This window comes from Xiphophorus couchianus, chromosome 24 (assembly GCF_001444195.1).
Source record: "Xiphophorus couchianus chromosome 24, X_couchianus-1.0, whole genome shotgun sequence".
NCBI lineage: Eukaryota > Metazoa > Chordata > Actinopteri > Cyprinodontiformes > Poeciliidae > Xiphophorus > Xiphophorus couchianus.
In genome coordinates, this window is record NC_040251.1 from 8,653,092 (window position 1) to 8,679,090 (window position 25,999).

At 38.8% G+C, this 25,999-nt stretch overlaps 1 protein-coding gene across 5 annotated transcripts in view; it reads right to left on the reverse strand.

The window, feature by feature from the left end:
• Nucleotides 1-423: 423 nt before the first annotated feature.
• Nucleotides 424-25,999, reverse strand: part of lima1a (LIM domain and actin binding 1a) — a 36,317-nt gene continuing 10,741 nt past the window's right edge. For 3 of the 5 annotated variants that reach the window (XM_028011012.1, XM_028011011.1, XM_028011013.1), the window contains exons 3-11: nt 25,633-25,678; nt 19,636-20,010; nt 6,330-6,399; nt 5,043-5,116; nt 3,888-3,953; nt 3,243-3,294; nt 3,064-3,125; nt 2,835-2,968; nt 424-1,997 (exon numbers count right to left, since the gene is read on the reverse strand). In XM_028011012.1, the coding sequence (XP_027866813.1) occupies nt 1,160-1,997; nt 2,835-2,968; nt 3,064-3,125; nt 3,243-3,294; nt 3,888-3,953; nt 5,043-5,116; nt 6,330-6,399; nt 19,636-20,010; nt 25,633-25,678 (1,717 nt within the window). In that variant the 3' untranslated portion in view covers nt 424-1,159. Of the gene's footprint in view, nt 1,998-2,834; nt 2,969-3,063; nt 3,126-3,242; nt 3,295-3,887; nt 3,954-5,042; nt 5,117-6,329; nt 6,400-19,635; nt 20,011-22,834; nt 23,026-25,632; nt 25,679-25,999 lie in introns of those variants that run through there. The other 2 variants (XM_028011015.1, XM_028011014.1) reach the window with 2 other exon arrangements.

The window sequence follows — 25,999 nt, forward strand, 5'->3', positions numbered from 1 at the left end:
GAAAACATACTTTTTGTGAACAAGTCAGCAGTTCTGCCCATCATAACCCTTATATTAAATTTATTTTTTGAAAAACTAGGTTTTTATTGAACAATGAATTAACTGAACAAAATAAACTTCTGCATCTGTAACTGCATAGTTTGTACACCAGAGGGCGCTGAATGAGTGGTACTTTAAACACATTAGTAACGAATTAAAAACCATCCAGAGGTTTATTTAAGTTACAAATTATTTGCTTTTGTTTTCCAAAAATTAAAATGTATTCTTATCTTCAGAGTCACAAAGCTCGCTACATTTTATCTGCAGAAAAAAAAAAAGTGAAGCATTTATGAGCAGAACTGTCCAAAATACTCAAGTTCAGCTAAAAAAGTTGCGATTTGTGAAAAAGTTTCAACGTTTTAATCAAAACTCAGACACGATGACTTTGAATATAACAATTTATTTAAACAGCAACAGTTGGAGATTTTCTCCCCGGCTTTAAAAACAAACAAGCCATCATCGTTACATCCAGTTATAAATCTTTAAAAATAGAAACAAAAGATTCAAAGTGACAAAAGATGAAGACTAATTCAGAAAGCTGAGTCTGAGAAGCTGACCGACCCGCCACAATAAGAGCTGGCAGAACTGACGCACTGCAAAAACATAAAATCTTTAAAGTGTTTTTGGTCTAATTTCTAAAGAAAAAATATGTTTGTATATTTGAAATAAAACCAACATAAAGGTAACTTTTAAGGAAGATATGAGATTGTTTTAAGTAAATAATTCCTTGATATTGATGAAAGACTACTAGTTCCTTATATAACGTGTAAAAGATTAAAAGTAAAATCTGCTATTATTTTAGGAATTATTGACTTAAAATAAGCTCCTCTATCTTTCTGAAAAGTTACTATTGAGTTAGTTTTGTTTTATTTCAAGTATACCGAGATATCTGCATTTGAAACGAGACCAAAAATACTTGGTAATGTTTTGTTTTTGCAGTGCGCTACAAGCAGATTACTGAACATTTTAGGGAAATAGAAACAAGTCGTCCCCAAAATTTTAAAATTATTCACCAAATTTGAAGAAATGTTTTAAAACGAGAAGTGTATCTCAGATGGAAGTGGTTCAGACTGTTCAGCGAGGCACATGACGAGTAGAAGAAGAAGAAGAAGAAATCACTTTATACATCCTCCTCCTCATCCTCGCCGTAGTATCTGTTCCTCTTGATCATCTCCTCCACGCTCAGCGCCTCCTCTTCCTCCCCTTTCTCCTCGACTTCGTCGCTGTCCCAGAATCCCACGTCCTGAGACGACTGGTTGGCCTCCACCTCCTCTTCGGGGGAGGAGGCGGTCGTCACCTCCTCCTCCTCCATCTTCTGCGGCTCCTCTTCCTCCGCTGCGTCGCTCTTCATCTCCTCGCCGGAGCTGCTCTGGACGTCCAGGCAGCTGTCTTCAGGGCTGTCCTCAGCGGCGGCGGCACTCCGGCTGCGATCGTCGTGCGAGAACGCAGCGCTGCGCTCCTTCAGGGAGGAGCTCTGCAGCAGCGAAGGAGAACCTCGGTTCTCCTCTTCCTCTTTTTCCTCCTCCTCCGGCGGCCATTTTGCTTTGATTGGCTTTAAGGCGGCGGCGTCAGCGATGGCCTCGCTGCGGCCCGGCGCCTCCTCCGGCTCCGTTTTGGGAGGCCAGGAGATCTTGAGGCGGCGCGCTTCCGAGGGTTTGTCCGTCTTCTCGGGCGTCGCCTGACCCAAAGCCTCCATGGTGGCGGTCAGAACCAGAACCTTGGCCAGCGGGGAGTCCTCCACGCTGGTGCCGGACTGGTCCGACGGCGGGCTCTGCGCCTTTGGCGTGGCCCCGGGGCTGGACCGGTCCCCAGCCTCGTCCGCCTCACCTTTGCTCTCCCAGAGCTCCTTGTGCGGCCGGTGGCCGAAGCCCTCGTCGTAGTTTCCTTTGGCCTTGAACAGCTGGCAGAAGTGAGGCTTGCAGTAGATGTTGTTGTGCAGCGAGGCGTAGTTCGCCAAACTGGCAGCAAAGAGACAAAATTAAAGGAAAAAAAATATTGGGTATTAGGGCAACTGTAGATTTAGAAAATAAAAAAACACTCCAAATTTTGAGATCTCTGAAATCATCTTGTTTTTTCTAGAAAATGTCAGTTTGAAAACAAACAAATTTTCTATAAACAAAATTGGAAATTTCTAAAATTAATTTAAAAGTTTATAGGTTTTTTCTCTTGCCAATTTTCAACTTTTGGAGCTCAGACATTTCTCCTTTTTTTGCTCAAATTTTTGGGATTAATCTCAAGTTTGGTGTTTTTTTAATTTTCAAACTTTCCCTTTTTTCTAGAAAATTTCTGAGATGAATCTGAAAATGTCTGGGTTTTTATCTCGCTAATTTTCAACTTTTCTCAAATTTTGGGGATTAATCTCAATTTCAGTTTTTTGTAGGAAATTTTACTTTTCAAACTCAGAAATGTCAGAAAATTTTGGAACAAGGAAATTTGAGTTTGACTAGACAAAATTGAGATCTCAAATTTTCTAGAATAAACTAGGACATTTCTGAGTTCAAAGAGTTGAACAAAAACGAGGAAGTCTTTGTTTTTGTGTCATTTCTTTGGTCTTTGGTGCAGCGCCCCCTACAGGCGAGGAGGGGGATCAGGTTTGACATAATGCAGAGTGAAAATGTAACATGTTGCCATTTTGGTTCCCAGTCAATCCGAGTCCATCAGGTATAGTTTTACCCTACAAACTCTACCTTTAGGTCCTAATGTGGCCGTTTCTTTTAAATCAGAATTTTCTAGGTTAAAACAACCTTAACTGTATCGTAGCGTTACAGAAAACCTTCTCATCCATCGGTCCTCACCTGAGCTTGGTGTTGCAGTGCAAACAGCGGAAGCACGAGCTGTGGTACACGTCCTTGTTGGCCACCAGCCTCTCCAGAGGATAAACCGTCTTCTGACACGACACGCAGATTTCTCTCACAGGCAGGTGGAAGCTCTGCAGACAGAAAACATCCAGCCGGCGGCCATTTTGCTTTGATTGGCTTCCTTCACGTTGGATTTATGTGCCTGACGTTCCCTGACTGGACTCACCTTGGGGGGTTTTGAGTGAGGAGAATCTTTCTGACCGGAGGACGGAGTCCCTGGACCTGAGCCTGAGGGGACACACAGTTTACCAATGAGATAATTCAGAATGACCGCCAGGGGGCGTGATTTTCACACTCAAAGGGTTTCGATTTCTCAACAGTTTCAAAACAAAGCAGGGGAATTACCGTTGCTTTCTGGAGAAAAGACTCTCCTGCCGTTTGGCTCAGAATCAGGACTCTGAAAAATAAAAAAATAAAATAAAAATATCACAACCGACTTTAACGCAGAAAACATAAACTGTACATGAGATAAGACAGTGGAGCTACACTGCAAAAAAAATAAAATCTTACCAAGTATATCCTAGTACACTTAAAATAAGACAAAGCAAACTTTTGAAAACTAACATTTTGATGTTTAAATGACTGCACTTGGAAAAATTAAGTGTTTCAATTGTTGATTTTGTATTTTTGAGCTGTAAAGCACTTTGACCTGCCTTGTTGCTGACATGTGCTATACAAATAAACAAGATTGATTGAAGTAACTTTTGAGCAATATAGGGGAGTTTGTTTTAATTAAAATTGAAGAAAAAGTACTTGTTCTATTGGCAGATTGTTTCACTTATAACAATTTTTTCCAATGTTACATATTAAGGAATTATTTATAAACAAACCTATACTTCTTACTGAAAAGTTACTAGTAAATTAGTTTTGCTTTATTTTAAAATGTATGGAGGTATTTGCACTACAAACTACACAAAAATACTTGGCAAGATTGCATGTTTTTGCAGTGAAGCGAGAAGCTAAAGCGAGATGGAAAGATTGAAATCTCACCATTTCCAGAGAACATGGAGGGACGTTCTCCTTCTGTTTCCCACCGAACCCGTCCAGATGATCGCTCTGAGAGCAAAACAAGAGGTGAGAGGAGGTTCAGATACCAAATACTCCACATGAAACCCATTTCTCACACTGATGTGAACTACAGTTTAGCTTGATTAATAAAGAATTACCATGATGTTTTCTGAAAACTGTGTGTGTGACCAAGTGGTCACATGGGGTCATGGTCCCTTTTGTAAAAATTTTTTAATCAAACGAAACAAAAACAAAAGATGAATTTTACACGGTTTTGATGCCTCTTCATGTGTTTAAGATGTAAAGCATCTTACCATAAAAGTTGTTTTCTAATTAAATTCAGTTCTTTCAGCTACAAATGACTCAAAATGTGATTTTATTCGATGGGTTTTTTAAGACAGTCTGGCAAACATTTTTGAAAATGTTTTTATATCAGAATAAAAAGACTGAGCTAACTTCCCATCAGCTCAGCTAACGCATCACAAAAGCCCCCTAAGCTCAGCTAGCTCATAGCTAACTCCCTATAGCACAGCTAGCTGGTGGCTAACTCCCCCATAGCTCATAGCTAACTCCCCCATAGCTCGTAGCTAACTCCCTATAGCACAGCTAGCTGGTGGCTAACTGCCCATCAACTCAGCTAGCTCGTAGCTAACTCCCCCATAGCTCATAGCTAACTCCACCTCAGCTCAGCTAGCTGGTGGCTACATCCCTCTCAGCTTAGCTAGCTTGTGGCTAACCTTTCAGCCAGTAATTACCAAAAAAGAAGAAAAAAGAAAACTTGCTTCTGTTTAGTTTATTCAAATAATTTGTTTTACATGCTCAACTTATTGGAACAATTGCCACAAAGCTTTAGTAGTAATAATTCAAGGCTTGTTGGATATAATATTCATTCAACTCAATATGCTACAATATGCTATATAAGTTCAGTCCATTTACCATTTAATAGTAATTTCTCACAACACACTAATAAGTAGCATTTAACCACCAGGAATGTGTGAATTATTTGAACCCTTATGATTATTGCTTAATCACCAATCAGTTTCAACAATTTTTTTTTTGTCAATTCCAATGTAAATCTTTCTCCTCAACATGCCAGTAGTTTTTGGAGGCACCAGCGGGATAAACATGCATACTCACATCCTGTTTGGAGATGGCAGCTTTGTAGAGGGCCATCCTGTCACGGAGAGGAGTGGATTCGGCAAGACTTCCATCTGTGGAAGCACAGGAATAAAATGTTAAAGTCTACTAGATTAAGACCACTTTGACATGTCCAGTTTTATCCACTTAAACCACTAAAACATTCCAGTTTCTCCCCTTCAGGCATGGAAAACATCACATATTCAGCTCTACATCATTTGCTCTTTTCCCCCCAGTTCAGATCCCGTCAGGAATGTTGCTCAAGATAAAAACAAGGTTATGATATTGTTTTTCCTCCCAGTTCAGGCTGAGTGCAGCACCAACAGGAACACAAGGTCAGCAGTTGTAGAGGAAAGCAGGATTTTGGGCCGTTTCCTGTCCCCATTTTAAGCAATCTGCTGATAACAGAGCACCGTTTGTCACCTCTGAACCCCCTTCTGAATTTTGGGAAGGATGTAATCCATCCGAAGGAAGTGAGGAGAGCACAGATTTCCCAAGAAGTTCTACAGAGTTCAGAACTTCAAGAGAAGATTTCACTGGATCATTGTAGGCACATAAAAATGTCCGGGGAAGACTTTGACAGAAACCAGGTCTGGAGCGATTAATCAGGTTAGTTGTGATTAATCGATTATCAAAATAGTTAGCTAATTTTAAATTAGTTGATTATTTCAATAACAGATTCATCACGACCAGCAGAGCTGAAAATGTTCTGAAAAGTTGTTTTTTTTTTCAGCAAATGGCCTCATTTTAGATCTGTATACTCCAGTTCACGATTAATCAATTAGCTGGATTAATCGTCGACTCTAGTTAACTGAATTAATCATCGGCTGGAATATGCAGGCCTAAAAAGAAGCTATTTGCTGAAAAAAACCAAGATATTCACAGCAGTTTCAGCCCTTAATCAGTTACTGAAATAATCTTCAACTAATTTAGTAATCAATTAATCATTAAATGGAGTATACAAAAAAATAATGTCATTTGCTGAAAAAGAATAGGTTTAGAGCAGTTTCAGCTCTACTGGTGAGTGCAACAAAGTGAAAAGAGTAATGGTTCTGGTTTTTGGAGGTGCAAAGATTTATTTTACAAGAACATAAATAAAAAACAAATTTAAAAAGCCATTTTAAGAACACAGGACCATGAAGATCATTCAAAGTACTGAAGCTCTGCTCCAGTTCTCCAGCTTTTACTTCTAGGTACTCTGGGATTTTCTTAAAGAAACGCAGGCAAACATAATTCTTAGGTCAAATTTCCAGCTATAATGATGATTAACAACAATTATCCAAGTACCTCCTAGTAGCTGGTCCATGTTGGAGGAGTTATCGCCGGCGTTTCCTCGACTCGTCTGCTCTTTGGATCCCTGAAAGAACAAAACAGGATTGTGTTAGACATTAGACGGCGAGCTGAGCGGCGACGGCGGCCGTTTGACCCTCACATGTTTCAGTCACTTGAGCAAAGAGACGGGAAGTGGTTCCGTCTGCCCTTCCAGACGGATTGATTCAGAATTAGACGGAGAAAAAAAAAAAAAAGCAAAAGATGAGTCGAGAACAACAAAGGTGAGATCAAGTGTTTGCCGGTCCAGTTCAAACCAAGCCGCTTTAATCCCCTTAAGAGCTCAGAGACACAGACGCCCCATCTGTCCAGAGATGGACCCAAATAACCTAAATTAAACACTTTTTGTTTTAGTTCAACCCCAAAGTTCACTGAAAAGAAATCAGTTTCAGTGAGACCGACCTGAGCGCAGACATACATTTCAGCAAACAATTTGTGGTGTGTTCATTTAAGTCTCAAACATTCGTTCAAGGTACTGCAAAAGGAAAATCTTTTTGGTCTCTTGTTAACAGCAAATATCTTGGCACACCTGAAATAAGCCAAAACTTAAAAGTAACTTTTCACCAAGAAATAAGAGCTTGTTTTAAGTCTAGTACATTTTCATCAATATTTAAGAATCAGATATAGTGGAAGAAATGTCTTAGTCTACTAGCAGATCATATCATTTATACCTAGTGCTTTTCATGAATATTAAGGAATTATTGATTTAAAACCAACTCCTGTTTATTGTTGAAAAGTTACTTGTAAGTTACTTTTGTCTTATTTCAAGTGTACTAAGATATTTGCACTCAAAATAAAACCAAAAATACTTGGTAAAATTTTGTTTTTGCAGCAAATATTTGTGGTCTATCAGACTTAAAACACCACATAATATTGCTTGCTTGCTTACATATATAAATATACAGTATATATGCACTCACAACAGTCTCACTGCATACTCGTACACAAAATGTTAGTAAGATTTTGTCTTTTTGTGCATATATTTATTTAAGCGAGGTAAAATAGTGCTGCGTGTGTTTAAGTCTCACATTCACTTTATTTGTATTCTGGGATGTGATCAACTCTGCACCACAAAAACTAAATCTTATCAAGTATTTTTGCTCTAGTTTCTAGTGCAGATATCTTTGTACACTTGATAGAAGACAAAACTAACTGAAAAGTAACTTTTAAGCAAGAAATAGAAGCTCATTTAAGTGAATAATTCCTTATTATTGACAAAGTACTACATAGTTCTGAGAAAAATGTCTGGCTCAACTGGAGATCATTTCACTTCTTGCTGGTACTTTCTCATGAATATTAAGAAATTACTGACTTGAAACAAGTTCCTGAAAAGTTACTTTTGTCTGATAAAGTATACTGTTATTTGTACCAGAAACTCTGATCAATATTAAGGAATTATTGACCTATAATGAGCTAATGTACCTTGCTGGAATAAGTTTAGTCATTTCAAGTATACAAAGATATTTGCACTACAGATTAGACCAAAAATACTTTAAGAATTTGTTTGACATTTAAACCCACACACCACAAATTATCATTTGCTTACGTACATATATGCAGTTTCACAGCATATTCTCTCTTTTCCCCCAGCGCTATGACTTCGATTTGCTTGAATTAAAATGCTTTTATTGTGCAACTTAATGGAAAAATCCAGCATGTCTCTGAGGCATGCACCCAACAAGCAGAGCAGTGCATGCAGCGGTCTGCTAATAAAAAAGGAAACGGTTAATGTGGTGAGACTAAGCACTCCGAGGTGCTCATGCTGGCCTCCCTCCAACTCTGCAGCTCAGATTACACAACAGAGCCAACCGGCGTCTCATCCTCCGTCTACAAGCATCACATGTCCGACACTCGCTCGGGAGGATTGACCCCTGACCTCTGAAGCCAACGTTCTGAGTCTGAGCTCCATTCCGGCCTCTGGTTTGCACACCTGAGCTGTTCGCTGAGGGCGTCTGCAGGCTGGAAGGAATGGATGAGCTGGAGGTGAAAGTACGTCTTGCATAATCAAAGTCAGATGAGCATCAACTTGTCTGGAGCAGAGCAGCATGTTGCTCGTCTTCGACTCTCTGCTGTCGGCAGTAAAACTTTGACAGTGAAAAAAGTACAAATGGTTTTGGTTTCAGGATGTCGTCGGTCCGATTGATGGTCACGTTGACAAGTTCGGGTCAAAAGGTCAGCAGGGAAGAATCAGTCAGGTTTCGAATGTTGACCAACAACACAAAGGGCTTCAGAGTCGCATCTTCAGCTCAATAAATGGTTTGATTTTTAAACACATTAATAAACATTGTGTCCTTATAAATCCTTCAGCAGAAAAGGAAGAAAGTCATTAATGAGTTAATCGAAAGTGAAATGATCTCATCGGTTGATTAACAATTATTTGATTAGCAGCCATTTTCTTAAAAATGTGTTTTCTCGTCTCAAAAGGACCGACTGTTTTTCCACGATACAAAAAGGAGAAAATAAATTAAAAAATAAATAAATAAAAATTTAAATGTAACATTTTGTGTCAGCAGAATCAAATACATTAGATAGGGGGAAAACATTTTAATATTTTGATTCTCAGAAATTGTCTAGAAAAGACAAGATTTAAGCTTGAAACATTAGAAATTTTCTAGCAGAAATCAAAAATTTTAAAATTCATTTCAGAAATCAAAAAGAAAAAAAAACAAGTAAAATATGTTGAATTTTTAAACTAGTTTTCTAAAAAAGGAGAAAATTGTAAGTTTTTTTATAGCACATCAATTTTGAGCTCAGATATTCATGTTTTTTTATATAAATTTCTGAGATTAATCTCAATATTTCTGTTTCAAAAGTCAGTTTTCAAAGATTTTGACTTTTGAAATTTTCTTCTAGAAAATATTTTAGATGAATGAGATTTTTTTCTAGGCAGTTATTGCCTTTCCATGCTTTTTCTAGAAAGTTTCTGAAATTATTGTAAAAATTTCTGTTTCAAAAGTCAACAATTTTCAAATATTTGACTTTTGAAACTCTGGATTTTTCAAGTTTTTTCCCCCATAAAATTTGTGAAATTAATCTCAAAATTTTGGAGTTAAAAGAAAAAAACAAAAGAACATTTTTGAAATGCAGGATTTTTACCAAAAAATGTTTTAATCCGTATTTTGTTTTTTCAAGGAAATGACCCCCTTTTTTAGCTCAAAATTTCTGCGTTTTTGGTGGAAATTGACTCTTTTTCAATCTACAATGGTCCAGTAAGCCGTTGTATTGTTTGGCTTTGTATTTAAAATTACTGAAGAACAACAGATCTAAAGCAGATATTAAACTGAAGACAACGCCAGAACAATGGATCAATTCCAGCGGCCCGGGTGGAGCTCTGTTGGGCCGACAGCGGGGGTCTGATGATGGTTTACATGCATAAACACACGGGGGGTGTCAGTGTAAACAAGCAGCACCGGCCAGACAAAGGATGCGATGCTAATCCGAACCCCATTAAAGCTCTGCTACAGACAGACAGACGGACAGACGGACCGCTCCCCGCCTCGCATAAACACACAGTTTACTCCGAGTCGAACCACAACAAAGAGGACAGTTCAGTTTGCAGACGCAGCAACGCTCCCAGATAAAAAACCCAACTGATAAAGTCCAACAGAGGAACTTTACAGAAAGAAAATCATGAACCTGAGAGAGAAACACAATAGCTACCTTCAGCGCAGACAAAGCAGGAGGTAAAGCGGCGAGGAGGAAGAGGGTCGCTGTGGCTCTGATGGAGATGTGGGTTAGGGTCTGCGTTGGACCGGGAGGAAGAGGCGACGGGGGGAGCAGGTGTTCAAAAGGAGGGAGTGGCTGAGGTGGTGTTATTAAAATGAAACCGGCTTTAGAGGGAATCAGACTGGGTGGAGTGATGTGGGACAGCAGGAGCAGCTGGTACGGGGTGCGACTCTGGGAGTAATGGAGGGGAGGAGACGGGGTCCGTCAGGGAGGGAGGAGGGTCAATTAATTTCAGAGCATCTGCCGACTCCATGCGGGGAGAGAGAGGGGCGAGAGAGGGATGTTTAGATAAGAGGAGGAGGAAGAGCAGATGAAGAGTCTGGACCCAAACAAGCCAAATGCTTCGAAAATGATTAGCTGCAAAATCCAGGATCATACGAGTTGATTTAACCAAACGCACTGCAAAAACACAAAACTTTACCAACTACTCTTTATGTAGCTTCTAGTGAAAAATATCTGAGCACACCTGAAATGTGACAAAAACTTTAACTTTTCAGCAACAAATAGGAGCTTTAAGTCAAAACGTGTTGAATATTTATGAAAAAGTTCTAGTTTTACTTGCTCACTGCAAAAACAAAATCTTACCAAAACTTTATTTTTAAAACAAAATTGGGATGTTCCAACTTTTTGTCATTAGTGCCAAAATGTCAAATTGAGAAAACATTTAAGACTTTTGTTTTTTTCTCTTCAGAAATGGACCAATTAGACAATATTTTTAATAAAGCAGTCACATTTTGGTAGAAGATGAATCCGTCAATCCAAAATATAAAAAGGATTATGTGCTTTTTAAAAAAAAAAAAGTTTTTAAAACGTTTCTGTGATATTCTTGGGTTGGAAAGAACAAGCAGAGGGAAACGTGGAGACGAAGTCTTTTTTAATGGTGGAACCAGGAACAGAACAGCTACTACAGTACAGGTTTTTCTGACTAACCCCCCCTAATAAGTTGGCCTACTAAGAACTATACCTAGAACAGGTATATCTGTATTTCTACCACTAGGGGTAACAACCACTCTATTACATTCCTCCCCTTTTAGATTTCTACTGCAACTAATATGTAGGAAAAAATGCATAATAACAGTAAATAAATTCCCTATGGCCTTCACTAAGAATTTAACAATTTAGGCTGCACTTAATGCTTTATTACCTCAAAAATCAACTAGCAGTAACTAAATCATACTTTATACATTTTCAAAGATTCAGTCTCTTTGGAGGAACTCTGTGCCTCACAGGGTATCTTTTCTCCGCTGATGGGCTTTGGGTTGTTTTAGGGGTTGATACCGAGGGTTCTTCTGTTGTCTGCCCAGGTGATTCAGCAGGCAAAGGTGATGCTGTCAGGGTTCCTCTCGGACTTCCTGGAACAACACAGTCTCTGATCTCTTCGGGTTCCTCCACGAGCACTTGGGAAGACATAACTGGAGCGCTGGAAACGCCATAGCTGAGGCGACTGTACTTGTACAGACCTTTGTGGGTGTTGATAACCAGATACTTCTCTGACTCTTCATCTAACTCCAGCTGCTGGTAGGCATGAGAAAGGTCCAGTTTACTGAATGATGTTCCTCCCTCCAAAGTAGCAAAAAGGTCTTCAGCATTAGGAAGTGGATAATGTTTCTCTTCAATGCACTGATTTATGCTGACCTTGTAGTCACCACAGATCCTAATGGTTTTGTCAGTTTTGGGCACCGTAACAATGGGAGACGCCCACTCACTTTTCTCGACCTTTGAAATCACCTTCACCTTTTCCAATCTGTCCAATTCTTTTTCTACCGCTTCCTTTAGTGCATAAGGAACTGGGCGAGCTTTACAGAAAACTGGTGCAGTGTTTGGCTTAATCCGAATCCTGGCCTTAAATCCCTTGATGCAGCCTTGGTCATCTGAAAACACTGCCTGATGGCGTAGGATCACTTTCTGTAATCCTGGTTTTGCATCTTTTTGCACTAGTACCTTGTGTACTGTGAAAATCTGTTTCCAGTTTAGCTGTAGTTTCTTTAACCAGTTTCGTCCAATCAGGGATGGCCTGTTTCCCTGAACAATGATCAGTGGTAAAGTACTCTTTTGTGTTTCATACTGTACTGGTACAACTATACATCCACGAACAGCGATGCTTTGGCCTGAGTAAGACTTCAACTTTAACCCAACTGGTTTTATAGGGAACTGGGTGAGATGTGACTGGTAATACTTGTCACTTATCACTGATACTGCTGATCCTGTGTCCAGCAACATGGTGGTGTTTTTGTCTCCCAGTAAAACGTCCACTGTGTAACCTTTTTCACTGGAAGCGACAGAGTACACCGAATAAACTCCAAAAAGTTCGGCTTCATCATTTCTGTTTGATGCCTCGATGTCCGTTTCCACGTACTGAGTTTGCTGTCTGCTTTTTTTATTCCTGCAAGCACGAGCAATGTGTCCTATTTTTGCACAAACATGACATTGTTCATTTCTAAATCTGCAGTCGCGTGCTGAATGTTTTCCACCACATCGATAGCATGGTTGCCTTGTTGCTGTATCTTTTTTAGACCCCATCCAGCTCTTAATTTGATGTTTTTCCTCTTTTGAGTTCTGTCCCTCTTTTGAGTGCTGTCCCTTCCATCCTCTCTTAGAAAAAATTGGAACATTTGTCAGGGCATTGACTTGGTGAGGGTCATGGTGTCCAGAAAACTCCATAGTATTCTTTGAAGCAAGTTCCATGTTCACGGCAATCTCACACGCACGTGAAAAGGTAAGATCTTTTTCTGCCAGTAGCTTACGCTGTGCAGCATCCGAGCGCAGCCCACTGACAAAACGATCTCTCAGCGCCTCATCCAAGTATTGTCCAAAATTACATGTGGCTGACAACTGCCTCAGGGCAACCACGTAGTCTGATACTGGCTCCCCCTCCTTTTGGTTACGTTTTTGGAATCGAAAACGCTCAGCTATCACCACTGGTGTCGGCTTATAGTGTGCTTGTAACGCTGCAGTGAGCGCTGCATACTGCATCGTGCTCGGTACTTTCGGAGACACAAGATTCTTTAGCAGCCCATATGTATCTGCTCCGATCACAGAGAGAAAAGTGCAAACAACCTTCTCATCCGGAACATCATTAGCCAACATCCACTGTTCCAAACGCTCCAAATATGACTCAAAATCTTCCTTCGATTCATCATATTCAACCACACGACCCACGTGCATAGCCATATTAGCTTCTCGATGCTAAATCTTGTAGCTTCGGAGAAAAAAAAAAAAAACATACGGTTGTTTCCCTTACTTCCGTACAAAGTCTGTCGACAGGCTCATCTCTGTCACGCTGTGGAAATTTTTTAAAATCCTCGTCGCCAGTTGTGATATTCTTGGGTTGGAAAGAACAAGCAGAGGGAAACGTGGAGACGAAGTCTTTTTTAATGGTGGAACCAGGAACAGAACAGCTACTACAGTACAGGTTTTTCTGACTAACCCCCCCTAATAAGTTGGCCTACTAAGAACTATACCTAGAACAGGTATATCTGTATTTCTACCACTAGGGGTAACAACCACTCTATTACAGTTTCCTTCTCTCTTATAGTCGCTAGGGGTTGAAAGACTACATATTTTTTAAGGTCGACTACATCATGATAATAGTCGAGTCGATGTCGACTAGTCGCGGTGACGTAAGCGCAAAAACTCTTCACAACTACTTGGAGACTTTATTAGCTATTTTCACGGCAAATATTGACGACCCCCCCCCACTCTCCCCTTCTCCTGCTTTTACTAAGTCTATTATGGAGATTCTGCGTGAGCAGCGGGGAAAGGTTTGTTGCACAAAGTCGGGTCTGACTTTTTTTTTCTAAACACCGGCTCATGCTGATGATCTCTGGATAGTTACTATAGGAGTCAAATTATCACACTGACTACATGGTGCTTTTGGAACATCACAAGCCAAACTTGTTATGAACGGATCCCGTTTGGTTACAGCTGAATTCAACGAAACCACCTGCTTCTCCTCCGCCCGATGCGCGGCAGGCAGGAAGCTCTGCTGACTCAGCAGATTGAACGATTTAAGATATTTTCTAGTCAACGTCAACATGATAAAAGCCGAGTCGATGTCGAGTTGACTAGTCGTTGTGACGTCATAGCAACGCAAGACGCAAATTTGTGATTTGCTGCCGCCGGTGTCCTGTCACAGCTGGGCGTTTCATGAATGAAGTTACTGACAACTGACTGGATCGAGCCGGTTGTTCAGGAGCTAGCATTAGCATTAGCGGATGCCTTTTCAAATGACTGTGCATCGCGGTCGTACTTTTGTTGTACTTCAGCACAGCTTTGCAGATTTTGCATGTTATGGTAGTTAAACCGGAAGAGTCATCTTTAGTAAAATATTTCCACACTGTTGACGAATTTCTACCTGTTTGACAAGATGCGGGCTTGTCCTCGATCTGTTTTGAAGACGCCATTTTGTAGCCACTTATAAGCACGAAGTGTCATTCTTAGCACGAACTCACGGCTATATATATGTCAGACAAGTATACACTGTCATTACCAACTACAGGCTTTTATTTAATCAGCAGCTGTCATTACCACAGATCTTTATTTAATCAGCAACATAATGTATTAGTTAGATTGTCGTGACAAAGACACTCGCGAGCCGGCTAAGTGACATCCTTAGCAGGAAGGGGGCGAGTTTTAGACGGCTCGTGTTTTGTAGTGGACTGCAGCTGCAACTCCATCTCCTTTTAAAAACACTGTAAAACCACAAATATGCATCCATCTACATATCATTTAAACTAATGTATTAACTTATTTTTCTTGTGTCTTGTGACGTATACTGTGCTGTCAGATCAGCACAGGCTGTCACCACCGGCAATCACATGACTGCGACTAGTCGACATGAAATGTAAAAACTCGCGAGACGTCCTAGAGTCGACTAGTCGACTAATTGGTTCAACCCCTAATAGTCGCCCATTTTCACTCTGTGCCTTGAACACGCATTCACATCCATTGAACTGTTTGTACTTTATATTATAAATCAAAACAAAATGACAACTTAGAAAGAAAAAATGATAGTTTTCAGTTTTTAAAAATAAAATCAAACAGCACTTGATGTGTTTTTATTCATTCTCTGTTCTGATTCTTTCAGAAGTCTAATTAGTCTGCAGTTTATGTTCTGGTTAATTCCAGCTGTTATTCTGAGGTTTGTTGGAGATCTAAGAGCGTCATGAAAACTAAGAAACAAAGCAGACAGGTCAGGGGAAAACGCAGAGACGCTTAAAGCAGAGTTATAAAACACCGTTAGATCAATCCTCTGGATATAAAATGGTACATCTCAGAAGCTGCAACTATGGTGAAACAACTATTAGTCTCAAATTCCTGAATGGATTTTGCACAACAATCCTCTCAAGGCTGCGGTTATCTTTTCCTACCACACTTTTTCCTTCCACTCAACTTTTTATATATATACACACTTAGAAATCATTTGGAACAACAATCTTCTTCAGCGAAGACTTTTTTGGGGTTTTCCCTCCTTGTAGAGGTCGTCAGTGACTCATCAAACTCCCGAAGAATTTTTAATCTTCGCTGGATTCTGATTTTGCAGAGGAGTTGCGCTCCTCACTTCGAGCTTCTTTGTTCCAGCGTATTCAGTTTGATTGATGCCAAGTTGCACAATTTCCACTGGGAGGATTAAAACTGCTGGGAAACTCAAACTAAATCAGCAGAACTGGAATGAAACTGGAACACAGGGGAGACGACTTCACTGATTTAACGCAGAACTGGAAATATTAAAATAACCTAACAAACTTATCCTGCAGCCTGGTTTGACAGCAGTGACCAACGCCTCCTTTCAAGTCAAATCCTTATTTATGGAGAAATCTTAGGGCCAAATTAAGATGTTTGTTTTAAATTACAAGAATAAAGTTGTATTATTAGCAGAATGAACACAATGTGATCAGAAGAAAATTGTAAAATTACTAGAAAATAAAATCTTAGCTCCGACGTGATGAGCTTTTTTAGTTTGTGATTCTTTCAAAACTATTTTTTGTGCAATAGTTTCAAAATCCTCCTACTGATAGTTTGATGCTAACAATTTGACAGACTACCTAATGTGTTCAGATTAAGTAGCCCAGTAAAACCGATAAAATATAACTTCACTATGTGCCACAGTCCACATTCATTTTTTAACATTTATTTTCCATGTAGGAGTCGTCATAAAACGACCAATTCATTCTAATATTGTACAACTTTATTCTTGTATTATGACTGTTCTGCTGTCACTCTGAGAATAGTCGTAATATTACAACTATTTTCATAACATACTTCTATACTTCTATAAGTTATACTTCTATAACTTCTAAAATATTTTATTGATCCCAAAGAGAAATTAAATTATTGACTTGTATTACAAATTTTTGTATTACTACTATTTTCATATTAAGTTTCTCGCATTATTGTACCATTTCAGTAACATTACGACTTTTCATGTTGAGTTTCTCACAATACTACAACTACTCTTGCAATATAACTATTTTTGTAACATTACGACATAACATGACTACGTTAATAATATGACTATTTTTGTAATATGACAAAAACAGTAATAAAGACATTATTTTTACTTTTTATACAATTTTGTGCCAATAATATTATGACTATTCACGTAATACGATTTAATTTGCCAGCTTTTTCTTGCAATATTGGACTTTGCTCATAATATTACGACTTTATTCTCGTAATTTAAATATTCCTTCCTAGCCCCGATATGCTCTCACAAATATCCGATAGGTTGATTCAACAAGACCAGAGTGGAAAAGAGAAGTTTCTGGTGGTACCAAAGGCAGCACCAGAAGGGAGGGACGGCCGGAGAGGAAAAACAGGGTTTAGATTGACGAGGAGGGAGAGAAGCTCAGGGTTGATTGATGATGAGGAAGAGGAGGAGGGGCTTTTCTGGCCTTTGGAGGGGGAGGAAGATGGTCTGAAGAGGCAACAGATCAGCTGTCTGCAATCAGGAGCCTGCAGCATTACATCATCCACTCTCTGAAGCTCAACAAAGCGGCAGAGGAGTTCGGTCATACAGTGGAGGCCATTGTGTCGATCGCAAACGCTGATCTGGATCATGGAGTCCAAAAAAAGACATTTAGCAAAAAGCCTCCCAGACCCCCAGCGTGTTCCCAGCTAATGTTTCAGAAGCCTTCATGGAGTTTGGTGGGATGTGGAGAGTAAAATCAGGAGTAAGGAGGTAAAATATGGACAGAAGAGAAAATTATGACCAAACTAAAGTATCATCTGCATATACTCTAATCGATTAGGGCCAAAATTGTTGACAAAACTTGTAAAGTTTTTTTAAATTAAAAATGAAAGGTTTTATTTGTTGCTCTAATTCTAAAGCGACATTTACCTTGCTGTTTTGTAAACTTTAAACTCAATAAAAAAGGTTAGTCATCAACTTAAGAATTATTCAAGAGGTTTATATTCATGCTTTTACTTTGAAGAGGGTGAAGACTGTTCCGTTTCCAGATTAAAATCTACCATTGTGCTGCATGCAAAACTGATAGTTAACAATACGCATTATAAAGCTGAAATCACAAGTGAAAGGTTTGTTCCAAAGAATCACTTCCTGATACGCATGTAGTAAGTTTGACCTGTTTGAGGGCAAAATAACACGAATCATTGATACCTGGTGGGTGCTAGCGCTTTAGCTAAGTACAATGTTTCTAGCGTATTGCGCTTTATGTTTAGTTCTTTAGTGTTAGCACAACTAACAGGTCCTACCACTGATTTGGAGTGACTCTACCTAAGATATAAAGACTAACCGCTGTGTGAGAGTCGAGGGTTAAAGTCATTTCTGTAGCTGTAGCTTTTTATTTTCTCACAAAAAACATTGAAAATTATTTAGAAAACACTCCACTTTCACATTTCTACAGTCTGGAGGGACAGCACTTTGTTTTTAAACCATAACTGCTATAAAACAACTGGATATTAAGGCTAACCTGGCTTAATTCCCTGTATTTGAGTCACATTCTGCTGATGCCTGGAAGGAAAAATCTGTTTCCAAACCTTCTGCCATCTACTGAATCAGCCTGGCTTTGGACCCTGCAGTGGAAATGTTCACAACTGACAGGTGAAAGAAAAGGTTTCAACAAATTAAGCTTTAGAGGGGGAAAAACAAATATCTCAAACCAAGTTGGGTTAGCTTTAAATTGCAACATTTACAAAAACTTTGCAGACTTTCCAGTTCAGAAAACCACGTAACCTACAGCTGGAATACACCTAAGAGGCAATTTAGCTAAAGGAAAGCATATAAATGAAAGATCTGTTTCACATCATGCATAGTTTATCTGATTAGTTAATCAAGACTTTATTTGATCCACCGCCGACCGGCTGCAGAAGTTAGAAAAACCACCAGCATTGCACCACGTTTTTACATCTAATGCAACAACATTTTGCAATGCCTTAAAGAAAACACATGACTGGATGGTAAATTTCTTCTTTTTTATGCTCAACAATCAACAATTAGCAGCCTGAGGGAGCGTGAAGCAGGAGTCGGTCCGAGATGCTGGCTGTCAGCTGAGTCAGTGTGTGGGTGTTCAAGCAGAGGGGTATGCAGCAAGGCTGCACCATGTGACCGAAAGCATGAACGCATCGGAAAGAGTAGACCTCTAAAAAAAAAGTTGTGATGCTTCAATAAGTTAAACTGCATTTTTAGCGTCAGGAAAACGTGAAACATTAGCCCGTCGACTCACTTTTTAAATCGCTTCCTGTCGACTCTTGCACATACGGTTTGAAAGCCGGATGAAGCATTGCATCATCTGTAAAATGTTGCTCTGACAAGAAGGAAGTTTTGATCCGTTTTGGATTGAATCAGTGGTGTAGCGTTCCTTTTTAAAGCGCTTGGGACCTGAGCTGTTTTAACTGGGTCTCTTAAACTCAAACATAAAACTATTATATATTCTGTACTCAATAGTCACTCAAGAAAAGTTGAAATACGACCTGAAATTTAAAAAGTAAACATTTGTATACTTAACCACAGTTATTGAGCTTCTATTTTGGTCTTCACTGCTTCTAAAAACACCCCAAATACTTAAAAAAGAAAAAATAAATACATTTTTGGCAATAAGTTAATGTTTTTTATGTTGGGGAAAAGAGAACCATTTCAAAAGCCTTCTGAATATAACGTCACAAATCAGAAGGCACTGCGCCATTACCCAACAACCCCAGCATAGCTCTGCCCATTACCTAGCAACCAATCTGAACTCCAGCACATTTGGTCAGCTGGTTTTCCTGCTGTCTGCTCTGTACAATGGCTGCTGGAAAAGACAAGCGTGTTTACTTACCATCCAGAGTAAGTAAACACTCTGGATGGTAAGAGTGTTTGCTGCATTCTTGTTGGTACTTTTGCTTTTCAAACACATACGCTTGTATATACAAGTGTAAACGTAAACTGACCAGATTAAAATCTGATTATTTAAGAATAATTTTATACAAAAAAAATGACATTAAAATATTTTGACCATAATAGGTCACCTCCAAGTGTATACATGCGCTCATGTCAATCTCACTGCGCACTCAGATTTAGGTTTGAGGGAAAGTGACTCGCCTTGTCGGGGGCGTCTCCTCTCTCAAACATCATCTTCAGACTGTTGATGGGAACACTGGGCTTCTCGATGTCAGACGTCTCAGCTGCTGCGGCCTTCTGCTCCTCCTCCAGGTCTCTGCCGGGCTTCGCCTCCATCTCCATCAGGTCTTCGTCCTCCTCCGTCAACGGGTCGGTTCTGGTCTCGGGGTGAACCTCCAGAGAGGATCCTGCAGCTCTCAGGACCTTCGTTTGGATCTGGAAACGGGACGTGGGTTTGGCGAGCGGTGATGAGCTGCTGTGGCTCTGGGAAGTGGACGGCTGCTGCTGCTGCTCCCAACGCTTCTTTAAAACACTCAGATTTCCACCAGACAGAGAGGATGGAAGAGGCTCCACAACCTGCAGACAGCAGCAAAACATCCACTTCAATCAGTTCACTTTATTATGCATCATCTGATTGACGTATTTAACTCCAAGACTGCAAAAACACAAAATATTACCAAGTTACTTTGTCTAGTTCCTGGTGCAAATATCTTAGTAGACGTAAAATAAGGCACAGCTAACTTACAAGTAACTTTTCAGCAAATATATAGCAGCTGGATTCAAGTAAATAATTAATGTTGAAGAAAAAGTTCTAGTTTTATTGGCAGATTATTTCACTTATAAGACGAGAAAATATCTCGTCACAAATAAAATAATCTGCCAGCAGAATTATTTTATTTTGATCAACATTAAGGAATTATTTACTTAAATCAAGCCACCATATATTTGTTGAAAAGTTAGTTGTGAGTTAGTAAACTTGAAATAAAAAGATATTTGCACCAGAAAGTAGACAAAAATAATTAGTAAGATTTTGTGTTTTTGCAGTGAAAGTACATCAAATCATTTCTGAAACAAAAACTTAATCCTAATTTTGGCTAACAAACTTCCAGGTTATAAAAACAAGAGATTAAATGATTTTTTTGTTGTTTTTGAAGAACTGTCAAGCTAAGATTTTTATATTTTACTAGACTAAAGTTGAAATATTCAGAGAACAGAGTAGTAATTTCATGAGAACTCAAACACAAAAACCTAAAAGTTAGGAATGTTGAGCATTTTGTGCAGTTATACTAAATGATTAATGGAAATACTTCATTTTTTAACACATCAGCATTAAATTAGCAGGATTTTTGAAACAATTTTGCAAAGAAGAGTTTATTTAGAAGAAAAAATGGTTACACCAAATTTTTAATACTTATTAAAATAACCTTTTGAAGTTTTTTTTCTGGTAAAAATGCAACTTTATTTGCTAATATGAGTATATTCTTGCAATATCCTGGTCTTATTAACAGAAGGGATGATTGAAATAAAAGCCACTTTTAGAAATTTGTACAATTTCTTTTTGGAAAGAAATAAAAACTCAAAAACAATTAAAATCTTATCTAATATGGATATAAAAAAAAAGATTGATAAGTCATATCATCCAATCTTGAAGTGAATCAGCAGAGGGGAAAACTTTGGAGAATCAAACTTCATCCAACTAGAAGGTTATTTTTAAAAACTAGGTCAACGTGAAGTGCAAAAGATCAAATTTCCATCAAAGTTTTCCATCAACTAAACACAGAAAAATCAGGAACAAAATACACGAGACCAGCTGTGACTTGCCCTCAAACTGCATCATTCAAGAATGTTTCATAAGAAGCTGCATCTCTGTAGGATCTCCACCGTGTCGACACACGTTTTACCAGAGCCAGTCGAGATCCACACAGCAGAAGAGGCTGAAAGTTCATTCATAAACTTGATATAAACCTAAACTAAGGCTACCATAGTAGCTCTAGATTCAAGGCTGCCGTTCTGCTGGAAGGAGTCAATATTTATCTCCATCCATGTTTCCAATCAACTCTGATCAGCTCACCTGCTGAGGAAAAACATCCAAACTAGAGCTAGAATAATTGATTACCTTAGCAATCAATTAACCTAATTGGAAAAATGGCACATTAAACCACTTAGGCTTATTTTATAGACTATTAGAAATGCATTCACTCCTTTAAAAAAAAAAAAAAGACCAAATGTGTGGTCATTATAAAAAAAAACAAACATGAAAACTAAAACAAACCCAAACGTTGATCATAAAGACTGATAAGTTTGAAGTTCTGTGGTACGTAACCTGACCATGTCGTTTTCTTTACAGCTTCAATAGTTTTCCTCCAAACCAAAGCATGGTGCAAACGTCTCGTTACTTTGGTGTTAATGCCATAGCAACACACTGGAGGAGCTGCAGAGATCCACAGCTCAGATGGGACAGAGTCACCATGTCCCTCCCGGCTGGTTCAATGATCGTTGCACTCGGGTTTGGTTTTGGTTTGCAGCTGTATCAAACTCTTCCCATCCTCCATTTTTTTCCTCAGAACAGCTGAATCTAAACAGAGATACGTAATTTGTTGCGCTGGAATAATTCGACTTCCACTTCACATTTCTGCACCACTTCGTGTTGGTCTAGTCCCATAAAACCCCGACTGAAAACACATTAAACATCCCCAACATGCTCCTGCTTTGTTTTATTGGCCTTTTTAATTCTCCTGCTCATCTGGACGCCATTAAAAGCTGCAGCCGTGTGTAATGATCATGCAGAAAAACAACATTAAAATACTTTTACTCTGCAACAAACTGAGCTAACAGTCTGCATTGTTTCCTCTGAGTACGTCGCACAAAGACGCTCTGCCTGCAGATGTGGAGATTTGAAGTGAACAGATGAAGTTGCAGCATCTCTTAGATCAACAAAACCAGATATTATCTTCATATCAGCTTCAAATTACAGCTGTGCAGCATTAAAAAGACAACTTTCAGATGCACACGCACTCAAACGGAGCAGAGAGGCTCATTTTTCTCTGCCAGCTAAAACAAAACAGTCCATCATGACTCATTATCAACCCAAACCTTGGTAGACAGAAATCCAGGCGTCAGGGTTCAACTCGCTCAATAATGTTCATCAGCGTTGGACTTTCACCACCTGATTCTCTAAAAGCAGCTCAAACTTTAGTCAGAGTTTGCGAAAAAGAAAGTCTGCAGAGGAGGAAAAGACAAGAGGAAACAGAAACCACAAACTAAAAACTCAAATAAGAAAAAAAGAAAAGCTGTGAGCTGCTCAGCATGACTTTGCAGCTGCAAGATTTGGTTAAAAAAAAAAAAAAAAAAAAGAAAGGAGAAAAACTTTCTAATAGATGGAAAGCGGAGATGTAAAAACCTGTGAGTGATGCGGACGCTCCGGCTGTCCGGTTCCCGACGCGCGGTCGTGTAAAACGCCGTGTCTGCGGGAGGAAAACCCCACAAGCCGCCCCAGATGTGAAAGGCTTGAGAAATGATCAGAATGAAGCAGCATGAAGCAACTCGCCCACCCCCTACAACACGCAGGGAAGAAGGAAACTGAAGCGCGGGGGAGGTGAAGGCAGGCAGGAGGGAGAAAATCAGAAACAGAGACATTCAGTGAGAAAAAAAAAGTCCAGGAAATGAGGAAAAGGTAACGCTGGAAACCTGGAGGGGGGGAAACAAAAACAGCAGAAAACCTCCAAGAACAGCGGAGATCCTGAATCTGGATGTTTGATAATCCTCCTTTGGAAATTATTTAATTTAAACACAATGGCTTTGGATGGGAGAAATGCCAGAAAGCAAATGTAAACTTAAAGTTAAAGGCAACAATGACAGCAGTATGTAGAACATCTGCAGAAAACCTTTTCCATTTAGGCCTCTAAATAAACATGCTGCTGTCAGATTAGACAGATTGTGTTGAAATGGAGAAAACCTGCAGCTTTCTAGACTTGTATTTTAAATAAAAACCAAAAAAACATCCCAACTGTGACTTCTTCAAACTCCAACACAAACTCAGACAAGATGAGCAGGCATAACTCACAAACCGAATTAATCTGAAGTCATTTCAAGATTTGAAACAAAACGGATTGCAACATTTAAAATTCAAGTAGTTTTGAGAACCAGGTGACTGTGTGCAGATAAATCAGGCTCTAAGGCGTCTTCCAGTTCACATTTAGGTTTATGTTGTGAGACAATATTTGGAGAACTGCCTCATAGTCAACGCTGCACTGCAAAAAACTAAATCTTACCAAGTATTTTTGGTCTAGTTTCTGGTGCAAATGTCTTACGACACCTGAAATAACTAAAGTAGCTTACAAGTAACTTTAAGATATAGCAGCTTGTTTGGAATAAATAATACCAGTAACACTTTATTTGAAGTGATGTGCATAAGACTGACATGACACTGTCATAAATATGACATAACACCTGTTATGAACATGAAGGAGTCTTTATGAATGTCTATGACTGTTGTCATGAAGTGTCATTCGGTAAATAATGACACTTTTAATGCAAAGTTGCTTTAAAAGTTGCATTAAAAGTGTCAACTTTGCATTATTTGGTAAATAGTGACACTTAAATGCCAATATGGGACTTAATGGACTTTTAAAGCAACTTTGCATTAAAAGTGTCATTATTTACCGAATGACACTTCATGACAACAGTCAGACATTCATGACAACAGTCAGACATTCATAAATACTCCTTCATGTTCATAACAGGCATTATGTCATATTTATGACAGTGTCATGTCAGTCTTATGCACACACCTCCAAATAAAGTGTTACCATAATACCTTCATATTGATGAAAAAGTACTACTTCATAAGTTATAACATGGAAAAAGTGTCTTGTTACAAGTGAAATAATCTGCCAGTGCAACCACCGTAGTACTTTGATCTATAAAAAGTATTTTAAGCTTCATTTTGAAGCTCAAGAGTTTTGTAGCAATAATTAAAACCGACTGGTTAATTTCACCCATCAGAACAAAACCGTTCAACTGGCTGCTTGTGAGACGAAGCCTCAGCTGACCCGACGATGTGCTGATTGTGGCTCAGCTGACAGCCCACAGGCCGAGCTAGCTGTGTGCAAAAACCGATCCGTTTCAGGACGGTTTTCACTCCGACGCTAATCAGCCGGGCGAGTCAAAACCACAGAGGTCGAGGGAAGCGGCCATCTTGTTACGGTGGAAACATAAACTTGTTGTTTGCAGCTTCATGTCGATGAAGAAAAAGCTGTTGGGAGTCGGCGACTCCGAGGTCGTTGAACTTTGAGCGACATCAGCTGCTTTTGAAGCAGCACTACTGGTTATAATTTTATCAGCCATCTCAAAACAAATGTTTTTTGAAGTGGAGGCCTCAGAAAAGGGAAGATAACAAAATATATTTTCTTTAGTCATAAGTTTTTCTGATCGATATTTTTGCATATAGAACAAAGGTAAAACATAAACATGTTGTATGCACAATGCAGTTGAAGATGCATGTTTGAGAACCAAGAGCACATGCAAAACTTTAATAAAAAATAGTAAATATACTAAAGAAAAAAAGAGGGGTTGCATTAAGGCAAAAAAACTCCTTAAATTGTTGCCATTTAGTGTCAAATTTGTTCAATTTTCCACTTTTCATTTAACAACATTCTTTTCTTATAAAATAGAATCTGTAATTCAATTAAGAAACAAGTTAAAATGATTTATTCATCTGTCCGATTGGCTGCCAGTCAAATTTGTCGAGCTAGCAAAACTGCACTGCAAAAACACAAAATCTTACCAAGTATTTTTGGTCTAGTTTCTAGTGTAAATATCTGGCTACACTTGCAATAAAACAAACTTACAAAGAACTTTTCAGCAAGATATCGGAAATTGATTCAATGAAATAATATTGATGAAAAAGTATTACATCCACTGGCAGATTATTTCACTTTTAACAACATTTTTTCCTTGTTACAAGTGAAATAATCTGACAGTAGAAAAACTACTTTTTGTCAATATTAAGGAATTATTTACTTAAAATAAGACGAAAAATTACTTCCAAGTTAATTTGTTTTTTCAAGTGTAAGAAGATATTTGCACTAGAAACTAGACCAAAAATACTTGCTAAGATTTCGTGTTTTTGCAGTGTAACAAAAATGACAAGCTTTTATTTTAAAGGTCCAAAAGTAAAAAATAAAGCTCATCACCAACCATTTTTTTCCTCTCTGCATGTCCCTCCTCTGCTGCCATCTGGTACCTGGAGGAAAAAACAACATGGCAGACATTAATGGACAATGGCGACCAGAAGCAGCGGATCCAAAGATCATTTCCAGACTTTATGTGACGTCCAAATAAATAAAAAAAAAAGAAAAAACAGCAACTTTAAGATGACTGAAGCGATAAACTAAAGGAAATTTGTTGAATATATTGTGCAACTATTAGGGAATTTACATGTTTATTATCGTAAAGACGTCATCTGGACTGTTTATTAGTGAATGTGGCCAATATTTACATTACTTGACAGTTAAGATTTTTTTTCCAGCCAACGTTTTCTGCACTTTTTTATTCGATTAATTTA